The sequence below is a fragment of the Carica papaya genome, chromosome 7, assembly GCF_054855325.1.
Source record: "Carica papaya isolate Zhongbai chromosome 7, ASM5485532v1, whole genome shotgun sequence".
Lineage (NCBI taxonomy): Eukaryota > Viridiplantae > Streptophyta > Magnoliopsida > Brassicales > Caricaceae > Carica > Carica papaya.
In genome coordinates this window covers 25,436,215-25,458,534 of record NC_142315.1, presented here as the reverse complement: position 1 = coordinate 25,458,534, position 22,320 = coordinate 25,436,215, and the positions used below count along the sequence as shown (strand labels likewise).

The following is a 22,320-nucleotide window of genomic DNA, read 5'->3' as shown; positions in this document are numbered from 1 at the left end:
ATGTGTACCAGGGAACTCAATACATATATATATATATATACATATAGAAATATGTAAGTAAACAAGTCTTATCAACAACCAGATTAGTCTCTAAAATATCGTTATTATTAAAAATTTTTAATTGCAAGTTTAATTATTAAAAATTTTAATGTACAACTAAATATATTTATTTTTACCCATATAAAAAATAAAAATTTTATTTAAACATTTCACATATTTAAATTTTAAAATCAAATATCACGCCTCAATTCAATAAGGAGATGCAAATTTACTCATACCATTTTTTATACAATAGACCCACAAAGCATGCATGTGTACAGCTTAAAGATTTAACATAAAATATAACATTTTATGTGACATATACAGTATTTATATATACAGAATATGATGTCAAAATTTAGAATTAAAAAAAATAAAATAAAAATTTATAGAATATGAATAAAATATAAATGAAATGGAACACTTTCACAAGTTCTACTTGTTCGACAATAGTTATGTCTCTTCTTTCTCATCTGAAAAATATCAAGCTAAAATTTAATGAACATCATCAACTCAATATGTATTCCCATTCTTCTAAAATTTAGATCAGACATCATGCAAAAACATACAATATATGACAAATTCAGTAATAATATTTTCAATACAAAATTTATTTATAATTTTCACTATTTTCTAAACTAGAATTTATTTATTAAATACAACTGTTTTTTACATTCTAATTTTACATGTTTCTAATAGAATTTCTCAATTACACTTAAATATTTTTTATAGTATCAAAGTATCACTACATACACTCAAAATAATATATATACACTCGAAAGATTATCTCTAAGGTTTCATCGCATGATATTGTGTATGTCATCGTCGAGGAGAGGCAAAAAAGATCCCTTTTATCGCATATATAGGACACACAATCTCACATTAGTCACAACAGTTACATTTGTTAGGTGACTCACACTCAGAAATACCTATCCACGTTTGGACTAGGTTTCAAACTCAATCCATGTGCAGGTTCACCGTACCCGCTGAACTTCAGCCACACGTGCACCCTCTCCTCCTCGATTCTGACTAAACAAGTAGGTATCCGGGGTCCATACACTACTCACTCATATCCACTCCTTTTTTCCAATTTCTTATTTATTTCCCTTTTATTATATTTTTTTGATTTAAATACATTTAATTTAATTTGTTTTATAACTATAATTAATTCATTTCCTACTTTTTATTTGTTTTCTTACGTTCATTTCCTTCTTCTCAACCTTTCACTTTATTAGTGTTTTCTTTTAACTTATAAATTTTATTTCTTATCACAAATTCAATCATTTATCAATCCTTACTTTTTCTAGTTTCCATCTCCTCACGATTTCTAAAAAAGTTAGGGTTCACTTGTCATATGTCACACAATCAAATGAAACAATATTCAATAATACAAAGACTAGGAAAATCAAGTGTCTTAAACTCATTCCTGGCAGTTCCCACTACTAAAAAGGTGTCCAGGTTATATTCTTCATCAAGAAATCAAGTCAGTATCTTGTCCATACTAAAACACACACAAAAGTAATAATATACATGCATAAATTCAAAATCCTAATCTAGGTTCAGAATTGGAGAAACTTACAAAATTCCCTCAAATAGATTATGTTTAACTTGATCTACTGCCAACAGTAAGTTCATTCTTCAGTATTTGGTGAATCACCACTTCAACTCCCTGCGTGGGTGTGGGTAATTTATTTTCCAAAATCTATACGTATACACATACATACGTATTAACATCTATATTTACCAAAACCCACTCTGGAAGAGGAAAAAAGAACTCACTTGGTTCGGGTTCGGTGCCTAGAAATCCTAAAATAGCCTTGGGTTCGATTTCTAGCTTCTGAAGATTAGTTTTCTTGGTTCCCCGAGAGAAACTCCTCACTTGTTGTGACGGTTGAGTGATTTGGTTTCACACCTGCATGCTCGTTATAGTTAAAAACAAAAAAGGAAACTCGGCGAAGTGGAAAAGGACAAAAACTCACATGTTTTCTGAAGGCCAGCGTCGCTGCAAAACAACTTCAGAATCCGCCAGCAATGCGGCATTTTCAGGTCATGATTCCCTTTTCCTTTCCTTCCTTCGGTTCTTTTCCTTCTTTCGGCCTTCTGCCTCTGCGAAACCTCTTTCTTCCTTTTTGCCCGTGTTTCCTTCTCTCCTTCTGGTTTTCCTGGCTTGTCTCTCTCTTATATGGTGTTCTCTTCTCTCTTTTGGCCCGACCCACACTCAGCTCGACCTCTTCTCTCACCCACTCAACTTAGCTCTATTCCTCTCTCATTTTCAGCTCTCACTTGCTGAATGAGGAACCCTAATTTGCTCCTTTAAATACTAGTTTCCGTAGTCATTCGATCTTGCAAGATTAGATTTGGGTCGTTCAACCGAATGCGATTTGAAGCAGTCGGATCTCTCAAATGGTGCGATCTTGATCGTCCATTTCCTAATTTATTATTTGCCCCCTTCCACTCTTATTTAATTATGCGTTTGACACTTTTTTTTACACATTTTTACTTAAGTCCCTTAAAATTTATAAAAACCTCTAATTTCTAAAATTCTTTCATTTAGATCCTAAGTTCTAATTTAATTTATTTTATCACAAAATTAAAATTCTTTTATTTATTTACTAATTTACACAAATTTTCTATTGAGGATCAAATATTACAATTCTCTCATCCTTACAAAAAATTTGGTCCTCCAAATTTAATACAACTTTAAAGCAAGTAAGGATATTGAGCTTGTATCGAGTCTTCCCAGTAGCTTCTGTTGGCGAATGATGTTGCCAAAATACTTTAACAGTTGAAATAGTCTTGTTCCTTAACACTCGTTCTTGTCTATCCAATATGCCTACTAGTATCTCTTCATAGGACATGTCTTTCTCGATAGGAATATCTTCATACTGAAGTATATGAGATGGATCATGGTGATACTTGCATAACATTGATACATGGAAAACATCATGGATATTAACTAACTCTAGTGGCAATGCTAGTCGATAAGCAATAATCTCAATTTTTTCCAGTATTTCGAACGATACAATAACTTAATTTACCTTTCTTCCCAAATATCATAATGCCCTTCATTGGTGGCATTTTTAAAAACATACGGTCACCCATCTCAAATTTTAAGCTCCTTCTACGGTTGTCTACGTAACTTTTTTGTCTACTTTAGGCGATTTGAAAATTTTCTTAATTAGGACAATCTTTGATGTAGTTTCTTCAACTAATTTGGTTCCAATTAATTTCCTATCTCCAATCTCTTCCAACATATAGGAGATCTACAAGGTTTGTCATAAAGAGCTTCATACGAAGCTGCACTAATACTGGACTGATAATTGTTATTATAGGAAAATTCAACTAATGGTAGGTGGTTATCCCAATTTGCTCCCATTTCTAGTACGCAAGCCCTAAGCATGTCTTCTAATCTTTGGATGGTTCTTTCCGTTTAACCATCTATTTGTGTGAAATGTCATACTGGAAGATAATATGGTGTCTAGAGCTTGCTGAAGACTCGTCCAAAATCTAGAGGTAAAATGAGCATCTCGATCTGAAACTACTAATATCGGAATGCCATGATGTCTAATCACTTCTTTAATATATAGTATGAAAAGTTTGTCTAAAGGGTCTGTAGCTTTCATCCGCAGAAAGTGAGCTGACTTCACTAATCTGTCCACTATCACCCAAATAGCATCATGGTTCAACTTGGCCCTAGGAAAACCCATCACAAAGTCCATAGTGATGTTCCTTCGTCCATTCTAAAATTAGTAGAGGTTGGAGTAATCCCCCTGGCTTTTGATGTTTAACCTTGATCTTTTAACAGGTGAGACATTTATTAACAAATATAGATATTTCTTTCTTCATTCTATTCTACCAATATTGAGGTCGCATGTTTTGATACATCTTGGTGATTCTTAGGTGTATGGTAAATCAAGAATTATGTGTTTCCTCTAAGATGAGTCTCTTCAAGTTCTGTTCATCAGGAATGCATAGTCTTCCTGTGAATCGAAGTAACCCATCATCATAAACTCCGAAGCTAAGTCTTATTTTATTTTTTTCCTCAAGGTCCCTTTAGCAGAGTCAACTTTTTGAGTATATCTAACTTTCTGAATCAATAATGGCTCGATTTTCAAACTGGCTATATACATTCCCCATTTCTAAATGCTCAATTATAACTCTTGTAATGTTTCTAGAGTTTTCCATTCAGAAGCTATTAGTTTTACTATTATATAAGAAGTCCTACAACTCAATGCATCATATACCACATTTCCTTTTCTTTGATAGTAGGATATCTTGCAATTATAGTCCTTAAGAATATTCATCCATCTACGTTGGCACATGTTCAGTTCTCTCTGCGTGAAGAGATATTTAAGACTCTTGTGCTCAGTATAAATATCAAACATCTTTCCATACAGATTGTAACGGCCCCAGAAATTCAAAAAGAAATACATATAATAATCTGAGTGCGGAAGTGAAAATAAAAGATTAAGATTAACATCCCTTACACAATAACTTAAAAGTACTAAACAATATTACGGAATAAGTTCTCTAAAAGAAATACGAGAAATGAGAAAAATAAAGGAAACTATAAAGTATCTAGCATTTACTCGCCGTCTTCTTGTGGATCGGGCTCGGGAACCAGGTCCTCCTGATATGAAATTGTTAAATAAGGAATGAGCTACACTACCCCAGTAAGGTAAGGTTGGTAGAAAATCGAAAATAACCAATGGAGCATAAATTTTAAACCAATACAATTATTTAAAATAAAACCATTTACCATTTTTCTTACCCTTTGAGAACTTGTGAAAACAACCTATAAAGACAATAACATCATACAGATCACAATTTCATGCATAATCAGTAACATAAAATACATCATAAACCCATTTTCATTAACAATAACTGATTATCACCGTTTTTCGTTTTTACTAGCCTACTAGTATCCATGGGGATCCATAGGGGTCCCCGCTACATGTGAACCATTTTCCTTAATAATCTTAATTCCAGGGTCGTCCCCATACCCCGTCCGGTATGAGACAACGTTAATGGTAGGGTTCCTTATGAACCCGGTCTGTCCACTATCTCCCTGGATATTTAGTGAGGCTGTCATCTTATGCATTTATCAAATCACATCTTATTCCTATTTGTCATTAGTCTCCGTTACCAACTCAAATATGAATACATAAACAAGTAACGTACATACAACAAAGCAAGTATATCTTAGATTCCCAAAATCAAACAGTAGTGAAGTAAGTAGTAATATATGCATTTAAAACTATAGAATAGATAAACCAGATACCATAATGCATTTAAACTGTAAAATAAATCAAACAGGAATCGACAGAGAAATATGTTCAGTTCGGGCTCCATTAGCAACCGTAATTAATTATGCATATCTATTTAATTTGTACAAAATATAGTATTATCATTTATTCAAACTTCAATTCCATGATAGAAAATAGGGTGATGGGTCCTTACTTGATTTGACACCGAAAACTAGATTGTCACTGCGCCTACGGGCGGACCCTGGGTTCCTTAAATTTTTTTTCGGGAACTGAAACTCGCTTACGGTACCTACACATGTCCGAAATAACCCAAAATTCAGACCCAGGGCCTACTCGGCCAACTTCAGAATTTCAGCACGGAAGCTTCGCCGTGCTCCGACGATGGCGCCGCCGCTCACAGCGGGCCAAACTTGCATCGGTTTCTGTGAAAAAATACACTTAGGGCCCTCAGTGAGCCGAAAAATGTGGAAAACTGAAACTCACCGGCGGTGGGGCTCTCCAGTGCGGCGGCTCCTCCGACTCACGTTGCGGTTGGGTGGTTTAGCTCCGGACCGTCCGATCGCGATTAAATAGGAAATGAATCTGGACCATTCATCGCGATTCAATCTGGACCGTCCGTGCGCGATTTAATCTGGACAAACCGTGCGCGATTCAATCTGGACCGTTCGTGCGAGATGCAATCTGGGTCGTCCGTGCGCGCGGGAACGAATCTCAACCGTTCGATCGCGCGCACGCAGATCACCCACGTGGCTCCCTCCTGCGTGGCCTCTCGCGTTAGTGTCACTGCCACCCGGCGCATCCTGGTTGGCCGGGGCTGCTGACTGGGCAGTTGACGTGGCACAACTTTTTTAAATTACGTTTTGACCCACGATTTTCGATTTTTCTTTCAAAAATACCCCAAGAACCTAAATTTTCTCCCATTTTTCCCAGAATTATTTTCAATTAAATCCCTAAATAATTTTAACCCCTTATTATAATTATTATTATTATTATTATTATTTCTATTAAATTAAATTAATTTAAATTAAATTCTATTAATACTTATTTATATTTATATAGAATAAATTAAATTAAAATAAAATAAAATAGAATAATAATAATAATAATAAAAAGAAATAATAGGGTGTTATACAGATAATAACACTAAATCTTAAAAGCATATATAATTGCAGATAATTCCAAGTCATGAGTTGGTTAATTTCGCTCATGGTTCTTCAATTGTCTTGACCCATATACGATGACTCGACTATGTTGCATTAAGACAACATCCTGAACCCTGACATGATGCGTCAGTGTACAGTGCATAACTTCTTGATCCACTAGGTAGAGCTAATACTGGAGCTGTCACAAGTCAAATTTTGAGTTCTCTAAAATTATTCTCACAGTCTGTAGTCCATTTAAACTTAGTATTTTCCTTAGTAAGTTAGGTAAGAGGGGTTGCAGTCTTAAAAAATCGCTTCACAAACCGGCATTAGTACCCAGTCATACCCAAAAATTTACGGATACCTTTCACAGTGGTGGGATGTTCTAATCCCATAACAGGCTCAATTTTTACCAGATTCACGAATACTCCATCCTTGAAAATCACATTAGCTAAAAAAGTAATTTGTTTGAGCCAGAACGCACATTTACTCCATTTTGCATATAACTTCTCTTTTCTAAGAACATATCTCAAGTGTCTTAAATGTTCTTCTCGACTCTTTGAAGAAATCAATATGTCATCAATAAATACAATAACGAACTGATCTAGGCAAGACTCAAATATTTGATTCATCATATCCATAAATACCGTCGGGGCATTTATCAACCCAAAAGGTAAGACTAAAAACTCATAATGAACATATCTAGTTCTAAAAACAGTCTTTGAGATATCTTTAGTTTTAATTTTTACTTAATGGTAACTGGATCGTAAATCAATTTTAAAAAAGACTTGGGCCCCTTGCGATTGATAAAAAAGATCATCAATCTTTGGTAAATGATATTTGTTCTTGATAGTGACTCAATTGGGTTCTCTATAATCAATGTACATTCATTTGGTTCCATCTTTCTTCTGTGTGAACATCATATGAGCACCCTAAGGAGAGACACTAGGGCAGATAAATCTTTTTTCTTGAAACTATATCAATTGTTTCTTTAAATCTTCTATTTTAGCTTTTACTAGTCTATAAGGAGCAACAGAAATGGGTTGAGTACCTGGTTGCAGGTCAATTGAGAATTCTATTTCGCGATCCGGGAGTAACCCTGGAAGTTCTTCAGGAAATACATCTCAATATTCTTGAACTACTAATACATCATGAAAACCAATCTCTTTGTTTTTATTACCTACCACGTCAACCTCCACACGTTAGGTTTAATAATTTGTATAACTTAAATAATAATAAACTATTAATAACACCATCCTATCACGAATTAAAAGTATCTTCATTAAGAATATTAAATACAACCTTCTTATTACAATAGTCTAAGGTCGCATAGCAAGCTGCTACCCAATCCATCTCTATAATTACATCAAAATCCCTCATATCTAAAAGTATCAAGTTTTTCTCTAGTTTTCTCTCAGTTATCTCTATATACAACTTTTATATATAACATCATAAAGTAATATATTTGCACTGGTGTGGATATCATTAAAATATTCTTCAAGTAAATAGGTGTAACACTCAATCGTGGTGCAAAAGTATGTGACATGAATGGGTGCGTGGAACGAGGATCTATTAATACCTCAGCTAAATTTTTTAAAACAAGATACATACCTTGGACAACGTCTGGATTCGCCTAAGCATCCCATGCAGTAAGGGTATACACTCGTCCTCGCTTTGGAGTTTTAGTCTGTTTATTTATGAGTTGGCAATTACGAATCGGATGTTGTTGGCTACCATATTTGAAACAGGACCGAGTGACACAATGACACGGCTGGTTGCCATGATTCCTCCAGCTAGGCTAGTGCTTTACCGGGTGCTAAGGGTGATTTAGAAAGTGTTTCTATTATCATTTTAGACCTTTTATCTTGTGAACCAAACACTGGAGTCGGCCTTTGTGGAGCTACAGAAGGTCTAAAATCCTCTGCTCCTGATGACGAATCTCAAAGTTTGCTTTCTACTATCTTTGCTTTTGTCAAGACTTCATCATAAGTACTCAATTCTAAAACTGTAAGAGGATCCTGAATTTCTAAGTGTAGCCCCCACTGAAACTTTCTTGTCTTCTGTCCTTCATTAGTCATAATTGCTTAAGTAAAACGAGTCAATTCAGTAAACATCTGAGTATACTCAACTACTTATAAGTTTTTCTGAGTTATCTGCATAAATTCTAACTCCTTTTGATATTAAAGATGTGCAGGAAAATACTCGACGTTGAATGCCCCTAAAAACCATTCCTAGGTGATGAGAGTAGGTAAAGTGGTATGTTTGAGCTCCCACCAACGGTCAGCTTCGCCTACTAGTAAGTATGTAGGAAGACTCACTTACTGCTCGGTAGTCACACCCAAAACTCTGAATTCCTTTTGAACTGCCTTTAACCATCCCTCAGCTTCAATAAAATTCTTTGTACCAGCAAAAATAGGAGGATTAAGTTTCATAAACCTCCTATGACAATCTAGATCCACAACTGGTGGTTTTGGATTATGTGGAGCTGGTACTAGGGGAGGACCAGGTAACTTTTTTCTACCTTCTCTATACTAATTGACAAGTTCCTCTACTGAGTGATACAACTGATTAATATTTTCCTATAAAGACATATAATTAGGATGTTGCCCTGATGGAGGTCGTCCATGTCTCATTTTAAAACCCTACATCCAGAAAAGAAATGATTAGAACATTCCAATATAAATTTTCCTACTCCTCAACATCCTGAAAATTGTAAGAAATCACGTTTAAACTCTAAAATTTTATACACAGGAGATGATTCTAGAAACGTGGGCTCTGATGCCACCTGTAATGCCCCAACGCAATAAGGAGGCACAAATCTACTCGTACCATTTTTCATACAATGGGCCCACAAAGCATGTATATGCACAACTCAAAAATTTAACATAAAACCTAATATCCCATGTGATGTATACAGTAGTTATATATACAGAACATGAGATCAAAATTTAGAGTTTAACAAAACAAAATAAAAACTTCTAAAATATGAACTAAATATACATGAACTGGAATACTTTCACAAGTTCTACTCGTCCGACAATGGTTTCTACCTCTTTTTTCTCATTTGAAAAATATCAAGGTGAAATTTAATGAGTTTCACCAACTCAATAGAAATTCTTTTTCTTCCAAAATCCAGATCAGACATCATGTAAAAACACACAATATATGACAAATACAGTAGTAAGATTTTTAATACAAAATTTATTTATAATTTTCACTATTTTCTAAACTAGAATTTACTTATTAAACACAACTGTTTCTGACATTTTAATTTTACATGTTTCTAATCGAATTTTTCAATTACATTCGAATATCATTTATAGTCTCAAAGTATCACTACATATATTCGAAAGAACATATATACACTCGGAATGTCATCTCAAAGATTTTATCGTGTGATGTCGTTTATGTTGTTGTTGATGAGAGGCGAAAAAGATCCCTCCATCGCATGGATAGGACACACAATCTCAAATTGGTCACAGTAATTATGTTTGCTAGATGACCCACACTTAGAAATACCTATCAATGTCTGGACTAGGTTTCAAACTCTATCCATGTGTAAGTTCACCATACCCGCTGAACTTTAGCCACACACGCACCCTCCACTCCTTGATTCTGACTAAACATGTTGTAATGCCCCTTTTTTTTTTCTTCCAATGGTGTAAGATAAACAATCCTATGACCCAACACGCAAATTTCATACCCACAGCATCCCACATAAACAAAATTTGTCCACAGTTCATTGTTCAAACCCAATATAAACTTGCAGTCTACATATACATCAAATAACAACACCATATCATACATTTCCAACAAGTCAATATCCATACTAAGATAAACTTTTACAGACGGCAACCCACTACAAAAAAACCCTTGACCTATGGCGCTAAAGACTAGGCTCCGTAACCAGCAACTCAGATCCCGGCTCCATCCCTACTTTATCTGTGAATGACGAGAAGTGAGTTCGCATAACTCAATACGATAAAAATTAAGTTACAGGTATAATATGTAGTGATAAGGAATTTAGTATATCTATATGCATTTCTCTTACACCACCCAAGTCATGCCTTAGGACCACCCTACAACTAACCGTCATTTACCTACCTCGAAAGACCAGCTATTCAATAACACATACAACAACAGTAAATCCAATATCCCCATAAGTACCCTGTCTATACCACCTAACTCCTGCCTCAACACTACCCTAGTACAACACCAGCCCCGCTTATCCCGATAGACTATTCGGGTTGCCTATCAAACATGACTCCCCGGCCAAAGTCACACCCAAAGCGCCCCTGTTCACATTCATCACCAACATCGACTACCCGTACGCCATTCTCTACCCCTCAACTCCATTAAGCCACACACACACACACACCACTATCTCGTGTCACCAACATCAGCGACTCACATCCCACACCTCGACCCCAAGAGGCCACACACGCACATGAATACTATTACCGCACGTCACCAACATCGGCGACTCATACTCACACCTCCACCTCTCGACCCCAATGGCTACTCACACTCACAATACTGTTCTTGCACGTCACCAACATCGGCGACTCATGCTCTCTCCTCCACACCTCGATCCCAATAGGCCACGCACGCACACAAATACCATTATCTCACGTCACCAGCATCGGTGACTCATACTCACTCCACCTCTAGACCCCAATGGCCACTCACACACACAATACTGTTCTCGCACATTACCATCATCAGCGACTCATGCTCACTCCTCCACACCTCGACCCCAATAGGCCACACACGCACACAAATACCATTATCTCACATCACAAGCATCGTTGACTAATAGTCACTCCACCTCTCGGCCCCAATGGCCACTCACACACACAATACCGTTCTCGTACGTCACCAACATCGATAACTCATGCTCACTCCTCCACACCTCGACCCCAATAGGCCACGCACGCACACAAATACCATTATCTCACGTCACCAGCATCGATGACTCATACTCACTCCACCTCTCGGCCCCAATGGCCACTCACACACATAATACCGTTCTCGCACGTCACCAACATCGGCGACTCATGCTCACTCCTCCACACCTCGACTCCAATAGGCCACGCACGCACACAAATACTATTATCTCACGTCACCAGCATCGGTGACTCATACTCACTCCATCTCTCAACCCCAATGACCACTCACACACACAATATCGTTCTCGCACGTCACCAACATCGACGACTCATGCTCATTCTTCCACACCTCGACCCCAATAGGCCACGCACACACACCAGTACTATTATCTCACATCACCAACATCGGCGACCCATGCTTACTCCTCTATCTCTCGACCTTATTAGGCCACACACACCAACATTTCACGCATACGCCGGCGATGTTCCCTCGCCAACCTTTAAATTTATAGCAACTATACCAACCTATCTCCCTTCACCACACTCCCGCTACACCACTACCAATGCACCCCTACTCTTCCACCCTAAACCACACTCTACAATCCCCTCCTATGCCATCCCCATCTCCAGCAACTACATTCTCATCCCCCTCTAAACCTACCTCCCCCTACTATTTCATACGCCTCTTCCCTCACCCGAAACTCCTCATACATATCGATTCCTATTCCATGGTCCCCTCCCTCGCACAGTCCGAACTCTCACTGTCACACTCACCACACTCACCTCTCTCACTAGACACTCACCGAAGTCATTCTTTCTGCTCCTTCTGCTCGCGACTCCCTCCGCACTCCCGCTCTCGCACACCATTCCCTTCGTCATCTGGGATCCTCCACACACACCAAATTTCTTACTCACTCTTCCTCTCAGTGACCTTCCCTTGGTGCTCACACACGACCTCCCCTCTCTCCCACGGATCTCCCGTATGCCCTAGCAATGCCATCCTCTCCTTTCTGCGGCCTCCTCTACGAACGCCTCAGTCATTCCGTCCTACACTCCACGTCTCAGCTCTGCCCAGCTACCTACAGACTACCTTGCCTCTGCAACCTGCAAATAACATCACAACTCACACAACACCTACACAACCAAAGTTTTTACCGTACCTCCCATTTCTATTTTCTTTCCTCTTGCCAATCGCACCGTTCGCCGTCTGCGGCCCTCTTCTCTCTCCTTTCTCGCTTCTCTCCGCTCCGACTCCCCCCTCTCTCTCTTTTGGAACCTTTTTCCCTCTCTTCTTTCCTCCTTCTTCCCTCTCTTTTTTCCTCCTTCCCCCTCTCTTCCTTCTCTGCTTTTCTCTTTTCTTTTTTTTTCTTTCCTCCCCGACCCCCATTTATATCGTACCAGCTTACTCAAAACGACGTCGTTTTTTTTCCTCCCAAAACGACATCGTTTTCCCTTCTTCAAAACGGCGTCGTTTCCTCCAAACAAATTTTCTCTTTTTTTCTTTTCCCTTTTTCCAGTTACTACACATGTAGATATCTAGGGTCCATACACTACTCACTCATATCCACTCTTTTTCCAATTTCTTATTTATTTCCCTTTTATTCTATTTTTTTATTTAAATATATTTAATTTAATTTATTTTATAACTATAATTAATTCATTTCCTACTTTTTATTTATTTTCTTACGTTCATTTCCTTTTTCTCAACCTTTTACTTTATTGGTGTTTTCTTGTCACTTATAAATTTTATTTCTTATTACAAATTCAATCATTTATCAGTCCTTACTTTTTTTGGTTTCCATCTCATCATGATTTCTAAACTAGTGAGGGACTTGTCATATGTCACACAATCAAATGAAACAATGTCCAATCATACAAAGACTAGGAAAATCAAGTGTCCCAAACTCATTCCTAGCAGTTTCCACTATTATGAAGGTGTCTAGGTTCTGTTTTTATCAAGAAATTAAGTTAGTATCTGTTCCATACTAAAACACACACAAAAGTAATAATATACATGCATAAATTCAAAATCCTAATTTAGCTTCAGAATCAAAGATACTTACCAAATTCTCCCAAATAAATTATCTTCAACTTGATCTACTGCCAACAGTAAGTTCGTTCTTCGGTATTCGATGAACCACCACTTCATCTCCCTGCGTGGGTGTGGGTGATTTATTTTCCAAAATCTGTACGTATACACATACATACTTATTAGCATCTATATTCACTAAAACCCACTCCGAAAGAGGAAAAAGGAACTCACCTGGTTTGGGTTTGGTGCCCAGAAGACCTAAGATAGCCTTGGGTTCGATTCCTAGATTTCAGAGAATGGTTTTCTTAATTCCCCGAGAGAAACTCCTCATTTGTTGCGACGGCTGAGTGATTTGGTTTCACCCTTGCATGCCCGTTAGAGTGAAACGCAAAAAGGAAAACTCAACCAAGTGGAAATGGACGAAAACTCACATGTTTTCTGAACGTCAGCATCATGTGCAACACAGCTTCAAAATCTGTTAGCAACGCGGCGTTTCTTGGTCACGACTTTTTCTTTCTTTCCTTCGGCCTTCCACCTCCACGACACCTCTTCTTTCCTCTTCGGTCGCGTTTCCTTCTCTCCTTCTAGTTGTCCTAGCTTGTCTTTCTCTATTGTAGTGTTCTCTTCTCCCTCTCGGTTCGATCCTCACTCAGCTCGGCCTCCTCGCTCACTCGCTCAACTCAGCTCTCTTCCTCTCTCATTTTCAGCTCTCACTTGACGAATGAGGAACCCTAATTTACTCCTTTAAGTACTAGTTTCTCTAGTAATCTAATCTTGCAAGATTAGATCTGCATCGTTCAACCGAATGTAATTTAAAGTCGTTGGATCTCTCAAACGGTGCGATCTTAACCGTTCATTTTCTAATTTATTATTTGTCTCCTTCAACTCTTATTTAATTATGCATTTGACCCATTTTTTCACACATTTTCACTTAAGTCTTTTAAAATTTATAAAAATTCCTAATTTTAAAAAAAAAAATTTCATTTACATCCTAAGTTTTAATTTAATTTATTTTATCACAAAATTAAAATTTATTTATTTATTTATTTATTTACGCAAATTTTCTATTGATGACAGGATATTGCATTAAATAAAAATATTTTCCTGTATATCTTTATATATAGAGTTAGTCACTCACTTAAGTATAATTCTTTATTTATTTGGACGGAAATTAGTAAATAAATTATCCAGAATTATAATTTACCAAAAATAACAGAAATATAAACATAAATGGGAAAGAAGTGAAACCGGGATTTGGTCATGAATAACGACAAAAACTGACGCGAGATTTGCGGCCAACCGCGACAACAAAAAAGATGATAAAATTAAGTAGAGGCTGCAGTGGTGTTGACTTTTTCAAGTGGTACACGTGGCAAATGCTAATGCCCTGATCATGCGGGCCCCAATAATTTTTTTTCCCTAAAACCAACGTCACTCACACGTCTCTTGTACTCTCCTCCGTACATCTTCCTCCCTTTAAATGTACTCTCTCTCTCTCTCTCTCTCTTTCACACTCACCCGAACTAAACAGATTCCCCGCTCTCTCTCTCTCTCTCTCTCTCTCTTTCCTTTTCTCGAGATTAAATTTTCTAGAATAATTTTCTCGGGAAAAACATTTTTAGTTTTGATCAGTTCGATTTGGTTTTCGATTATACTTGCAGATTTAGCAAGCTGTTACAGGTATTGTGTAAAGATGATGTACGAACAGGCGCATCAGCAGCAGGAAGCGAGACTCGACGTGACGAACAGAGGTGCGGAGAGGTGGACAGAAGAAGCTGAACGGCTTGAGATTATGGATTTGAGCGGCATGTCTTTGGATTCTCTTCCTAATCCTTCTATTAACGTTGGCTTGATCTGCAAGCTTGATCTCTCCAATAACAATATTCAGGTATACACGCACGATCTATTTATATATATTTACGTATGTGTGTGTACACGTACTATGTATATGCGTTTATATGTACGTGTGTGTATATATATATGTGTGCATGTATATATATATAGCTACTTGATCTTTTATATCACATACATCTTGCTTGTTTATGCGTGTCTCTGTGTGTGTGTGTGTGTGTCTATATGTGTATATATATATAAAAAGTGTTAATGCTTCTTCTACTTTTCGAAGATCAGATTTGAGCTCCTGATCAACTGGCAATGAACCGCTTCATGTTTTCTACTTTCTTCAATTATCAAGAGTTTTTCTCTATTTGTTTCTATAACATTTTGATAAACAAAAAAACAACAAATTCGATAATTCAAGAGGTTTTATTAACAGCAATCTAAAAATGATTCGAGAGAGAGAGAGAGGAGTGAAAAAAAAAAAAAAAGTTTCAGAAAAGTAGAAGTAAAATATAACGGAAAATTATGAGATGAAGAATTAATAATTATTTGGGGTGATGGTAATGGTGGTCCTGTAACGATTGTAATAATGAAATATAAAATGGTGAAATGAATTGTATTCACAACTTTAATTATAATTGCTTTTGAAATCTGTAAGCGATTGTGAAATATCTAATTCTGCCATTTTTAGTCAACAACCAAACGCCATCAACAAACTTCACATATCCTCTTTCACTTTTTCCCGCACATTGTCTGTCATATGGGTGTAACTTTAATAACATAATACTTATTAAATATTTAATAAAAATTTGCATCTGTACAGTAAATTTAAATTTAAGTACGTATCAAAGATGATAATTAATTAAATTTATTAGATTTTTAAGAATGATAATCCAAAACTATTAATGACTTGTCTTTTTTTATTAAAAAAAAAAATTAAAGTTACTTTTAAAAAGTTCACAAGTATTATTATATATATATTTATCTCAAAAAATTAATAAATTAAATAAACCACTTAAAATTGCTGGGAGATTAAGATAACACAAGGATACATATTTTCAAATAGAATATTTCTCAAAAATTAAAGTGTTAAGTAATATATTGCATGTCAGCAACACTACACTATTTTGATCCTGTTGCTTTATTTAATTAAAAGTATAATATTTATCAAATAGTCATTCAGAAATAAATGTAATTATTAATAAAATAATATGTTTTGGTTGCAGATGATACCAGAGTCATTAACGGCAAGATTACTGAATGTGATAGTACTGGATGTGCACTCAAATCAGCTAAAAGCCCTCCCAAATTCAATCGGTTGCCTATCTAAGCTTAAGCTCCTCAATGTTTCTGGCAACCTTATCGAATATTTCCCCAAAACTATTGAAAATTGCAGGTTTGCCCCCAAAACTATTCAAAATTGCTTACATATAATCATTTTACATTCCACCGTCGATTAATTTGTGCATCTGAATTTTTTTTTAATTAAATTTTCTACTGTCCAAATTAAATCAAAAGACATCTATTCTTTCTTTTTAATTAATTAAAAATCTTTTAATATTGATACAGGTCACTGGAAGAACTGAACGCCAACTTCAACAAGTTGACAAGATTACCTGAGACTCTCGGGTTCGAACTGGTAAACTTGAAGAAATTATCAGTCAACTCCAACAAGCTTATGTTTCTTCCTCACTCCATCACGTACCTGACTTCCCTCCGTGTCCTCGACGCTCGCCTGAACTGTCTCCGAACTCTTCCGGAAGACCTCGAAAACCTCGTCAACCTCCAAATCCTCAACGTCAGTCAGAATTTCCAGTTCCTCGACCACCTCCCCTACTCCGTCGGTCTCCTCATCTCCCTCGTCGAGCTTGACGTCAGTTACAACAAAATCTCCGTTCTCCCTGACTCCATCGGCTGCCTCAAGAGGCTTCAGAAGCTCTGCGTCGAAGGCAACCCCCTTGTCTCCCCGCCCCCGGAGGTCATTGAGCAGAGTCTCCACGCTGTGAAGGAGTACCTCAGCGAAAAGATGAATAACCCCGGTTCTCATAGCAAGCACAAGAAGAAGACTAACTGGGTGGGGAAGCTAGTCAGGTACGGAACGTTTAATGGAATTGGGAACAGCAACAAGGGAGGGAACAGTGAGGACAGAGCTGGGTTTGTCATGGCAGATTATCGATCCATCGATGGATTGGCTTCCCCGAGGTTTACCGGTATGTTTTCTCCTCGACGACTTTTCTCACCCAGGACTTACTTCAATACCAGATGAAGTGGAAGTTTTATCATCAGTGATTAATTAATTAATTAATTAATAATTAGTTACCTAATCACTGGGGAAGGGTGGTTAATTAAGAGTTGTTTTTAAAACAAATTTTGAGTCTGGAGTTAATAATTTCGTGGAATTGTGTAATTTTGATCTGGTTATTATACAGTTTCGCATGCTCATGCACGTGGTAGTTAATTAGGTGTAAATCTAATTATATATTGTACATTATTATTTATATATACGTAAGTAATGTTTGGTTTTGTCGAAATATTTATAAATAATTGTTTGTGTGTAGTAAAGTGAAGAATTGATTAGTCGGGTAATACCTTTATATATTTTGTGTTTGTAGTATTAGAAAGAAATTGAAAATTTTAAAATGAGCGGAGGCAGCTGTACTAGATGATGCTTTGCCGTTTGAAACAATTGGGGAGTAGCAGGTATATGAAATGAATTAATTGAAAGTTTGAAACTCGTAATATTTTATTCGACTGCTCAAAAAGAAGAAATAAATTAAGCAAATTGATTCGGGGAAAATAATAATCAAGTTTGATTTGAACAAAATAAAAAAGAGCGAAAAGTTTCCACTAAACAAAAGGGAAAGAGAACATACTCAATTAACGTTTGAAAAGGATGGGAGAAACAAATAGCCTAACACACTTGGTATTCCGAGAGTGCACCACCTCCGCAAGCCAGCGAAATGAAATACGTGCCATTTTAAACATATTTTTTTTTTTTCCAAAAAACTATTCTTATGGATTTAGTTTTAATATAATAATTAGTTAAAATAGAGAGCTATTTACAAAATAATACAAGATTACAATTTATATTTTGGTTGGCTGATTCGGATTGCTACCATGGAAGTAGAAAATTAACGTAAGAAAAGGAGCAAGGAAGAAAAATAACTAAATAAATAATAATATGTAGTAATTATATTTTAAATTTTCAATTTAAGGGTTTAAGTCGAAATAATATGTAAGTGTAAACCACTGAGCCACAGCTCAGTACGCTTACATGCGGGTGAGGGGCTGATTTCGGCCTAATTTACTCAGATGATTTTGCTACTAAATCAAATAATATATATATAATTATTAATTATTTCTCCCTAACTTATATCGACAGTAAACAAGCTGTTAAAAACCATGGAAACGCAGGTCTTGACAATGGATGTTAATGTTCTCATCGTAAGAGAGAGAATTTCATCAACAATGAGCTGAAAAACATCTGCATCTCTGGCTTTGACACACCACACAACCAGCTTCCTGTCTCACTGATTTTGCTTTCAAGTTTGGCCTGCAAAGCAATAATGATTGATCACACAAGCGACTGCGGCCAGAGCCACAAGACCTGGCCGCGTGAGAGTTTTTCCCACACAAGAGCATTACAGCCAAGACTGTCAACACTGACCACGGGATGGAAAATTTCATCAAGTGATCAGTAAATCAGATAACATTTCACCGTAGATGTAAAAAAGTTTTTGGAAGATTAGGAGTACCCAGTAGTCTTTTAAGACAAGGGCTCAAGTGTTGTCCGCTTAAAGCTAAGCTGTTTTACTGCCATACACTGCAAAATGTATGCATAATTTCCAAAAAGATACACAAGCTTTCAATCGAATCAATATAGTTACAGAGTTACAGTGGATTTCATATGCCTGCAAAGAAACTAAGAACCAAAAAGCATACAGATAATATTCACTTGTGCATAACATGTGGCGACGAATTAGCTCTAGTGTATCAAACAACGCACTTGGTGAACAAAGCATCTCAATACAGGGATAAAAACAATCAGTCAGATAACATAAGCTGAGAATCTGCCATGATAAAGGGGTAAATGAAGTGCCTCTGGATGCCATGTTCTTGAAATACACATAATCATTGGCAATAAACATGACAGGTTGAAATTCAACAAAACCCTTTTTGTTCCCACACATGGAATTTAGCTTGTTAACAAACAACAGGTTTTTATTTTACTTGTTTAAACATTTACAGTTAAGATCATACAAGAAAGAAAACAACCCTCCCACACAAACACACACAGGGTTCAAAGTTTTGAAGTACCATACAAATTAATTTGTACATTAATCCAAGTCCTATAATGGATCAAAACTATGTTTAGTTCACAGTATGTTGAACAGACAGCTTTATCCCTCAAGAGGAAATGAAGCTTCCTAGATCTTCTAATCCCTTCATCCATTACTTTTTTAATTTGGATGAAGTCCATTCAAATAAATTGCGTGTCTGCAATCCTAAATCAGTTTTCTTTTTTTTTTTTCATTCCCTATACAATCTCACAATAAGCACCACAGAATCTCAATAATGACAAGAATTAGCATCTATGGTTCAATGAGTCCAAGTCTCCGGATTCTACTATATTGCTAGAATGCATGTAAATGAGATAAATAAGATAATTCAAAACCATACCATGAATAAATTATTTAACCTAATTAGGCCTCTCTGTTGGGTCCGTTGAAGTCACATTCTTGTTCCACTAGACAGCTTGGACACATCACATCACATTGAATCTTTGGGATTAATCAATTCATTAATTTTTTTCATCAATCTTGAAACCAAAGCATGTTTGGTAGCCCTGCCCTGAAGTTCTCATGTGTGTCAATTGAACATTACCTTTGAAGCAGCAAAAAACAAATATGCAATTGAAAAAATTTAACAATTGCTTTTGTTACTACACCTATTTCTTTTTGTGTATGGACTGACTAATCCCTGTTACTGCTACATTCATAATTCAAGATATACTGGTAGTCCCACAGCCACAAGCAAATGCAAAAACAAGCGCAGAAAAATACAATATCAGTCTTCCAACACCAGAAATGTCCTTAACTGGCATCACAAAGCATTACATGGTGAATAACATTTGGATAAAACTTAGCTGGATACATGAATACGGAATATGTGAAGTGGAGAAAGAACCAACATAGAAATGGCAGAAAAAAAACTATACACCTCCTTTTCCTGACATCACAGGCACTTGTTTCCTATTCTTACTGCTTAATTTACAGATTTCACACGCCATTCATCTCCAATTTCCATATACACAATACACATGCGTTTTAAACACCGTCATACGTACCATCCGAGGCTATGTTCAGCATAAATTAATTCAATTGGAAATTAACTGAACAAGGAATTCCACAAGAGAATTCCATTTTTGAAGTAAAGCATTTCAAAATAGATAACATGAATATGGGACATGTAAAGTTGAGAAAGAACCAATATAGACATGGCAGAAGAAAACTATACACCTCCTATTCCTGACATCACACTTGTTGCCTATTTTTACTGCTTAATGGATTTCCCAAGCCATTCACGTCCACTTTCCATATGGACAATATCACATACGTTTTAAATACCATCATACCTACCATCTTAGGGCTATGTTCAGCACGAATTAACTAAATAGGAAATTTATTGAACAAGGAATTAAGTAAAAGAATTCCATTGTTTAAAGCAAAACATTTTAAACTATCTTGCAAGATTCATTTGAATCACTATATTTATAGAAACATAAAAAATAGTTCGGACACATTCCAAAGATTCTTTCTCAAAGTTATCAAGTTCACTTCCAATATTCTTCAAATTTGAGCCACACACTTACTCAATTCAGATGAAATTCATGTCAAAATGAATTCCACATGAATAAATTTAAACATAAGAACAAAGATAATGCAAATGATTCCATATTTTGTAGGGAACTCACTTGTTCCAAGCACAATATTAAACAAAAATAATTTCCATTTCAATAAACCAAAATTCAGTATTTATCCACCCAGGAACTTCAATCAATTAAAATTCAGTCTTTGTTCACCTAAGATATGCCAGTGCATAAAATTCTTATTGCCAGAAATTTACGAGCTAATATTTTTCACCCATCACAAGTCAAAATCACATCTAGTTCGTAATCATCCCTAACAGAAGAAGAAAAATAAAAAAGCTCAGTCGATTATCAATTCCATAAAATTCACATAAACCACAATAACCAGTCCAATCCACCATTCCATGTGAATCTAACAATGAGATAATATACCACCTGATCTAACAAATATTTAAGATAAATATGCCGGGATCTTAATGCGAATGAAGAGCATACTCATAACATAGGCGAGAACCACGGATGAGATCCCGGCGGAGGCATAAGACACCTTAACGCTCTTCGCTCGGTTCTTATCGAGCGCTAGATCCATGAGAATGATGCCGATCCCACCAAGTACGAACATGAATCCTGACGACAATCCCTCGATGATGTACTGACCGTTGACGCGACCAGGGAGGAAGACAACGGGGCGTACGGAGCCGGTAAGGCGGTCCTGCGTGGAGCCGATGCCGGGAGGCTCGACAATGACGTCGTAGACGATGCCGGAAATGACCATGAAGTAGGTGAGCAGGACGAAGGCGAAGACCGTCATCGGCGATGGCAGAGTGAACGACGGCAGCTTGAGGCGGAGGCGCGGAGGGCGGAGGAAGGAGAATGGGAGGATCCGCAGGGCGTGGAATAACGGATCAATTGAGGTTTGCATGGCTGGATCAGTAGCACCAGCGGTTAGGGTTTGGGAATCTGATTTTGGAGCCATTTTTTTTTTTCTCGTCTTCTCCAGTCGGGAGTCCTCTTTGATCTTCATTCATACACACTAATTTTTAAAGGAAAAATAATAATAATAAAATAGTTTTATAATTTTCTTTTGAGGAAAAAAAAATAAAATAAAGTGGTTTTTAGATTTTTTGACGGTCACTTAATTATAATTTTCATTTATTTAATTTCAATTATACTATTTCTTAGCTCCTCAAATTCTATAATAATTATGCCTTCTTTTTCAAATGACAAAAGAATTCTATTTGTG

General features: G+C 36.5%; 2 protein-coding genes across 2 annotated transcripts; one reads left to right on the top strand and one right to left on the bottom strand.

Annotated features, from left to right (window-relative positions):
• Positions 1–14,881: 14,881 nt before the first annotated feature.
• On the top strand, positions 14,882–17,894 carry LOC110809843 (plant intracellular Ras-group-related LRR protein 6-like). Its single transcript, XM_022035792.2, has 3 exons — positions 14,882–15,257; positions 16,435–16,604; positions 16,778–17,894. The coding sequence occupies exons 1-3, from the start codon at positions 15,063–15,065 to the stop codon at positions 17,472–17,474; spliced, it is 1,062 nt and encodes a 353-aa protein (XP_021891484.2). The 5' UTR covers positions 14,882–15,062; the 3' UTR covers positions 17,475–17,894.
• Positions 17,895–21,408: 3,514 nt separating this feature from the next.
• On the bottom strand, positions 21,409–22,116 carry LOC110809844 (Oligosaccharyltransferase complex/magnesium transporter family protein). Its single transcript, XM_022035793.2, has one exon. It carries the CDS (start codon positions 22,099–22,101, stop codon positions 21,529–21,531), a length of 573 nt encoding a protein of 190 aa, XP_021891485.2. The 5' UTR covers positions 22,102–22,116; the 3' UTR covers positions 21,409–21,528.
• Between the last annotated feature and the right edge of the window lie 204 nt (positions 22,117–22,320).

Bases quoted from the DNA above. Each gene is read 5' to 3' on its own strand.
- LOC110809843 (XM_022035792.2), top strand. From the start codon at position 15,063: ATGATGTACGAACAGGCGCATCAGCAGCAGGAAGCGAGACTCGACGTG. The intron at 15,258-16,434 runs GTATACACGCAC...TTTTGGTTGCAG, and splicing joins TCTCCAATAACAATATTCAG to ATGATACCAGAGTCATTAAC. The intron at 16,605-16,777 runs GTTTGCCCCCAA...ATATTGATACAG, and splicing joins AAAACTATTGAAAATTGCAG to GTCACTGGAAGAACTGAACG.
- LOC110809844 (XM_022035793.2), bottom strand. From the start codon at position 22,101: ATGAAGATCAAAGAGGACTCCCGACTGGAGAAGACGAGAAAAAAAAAA.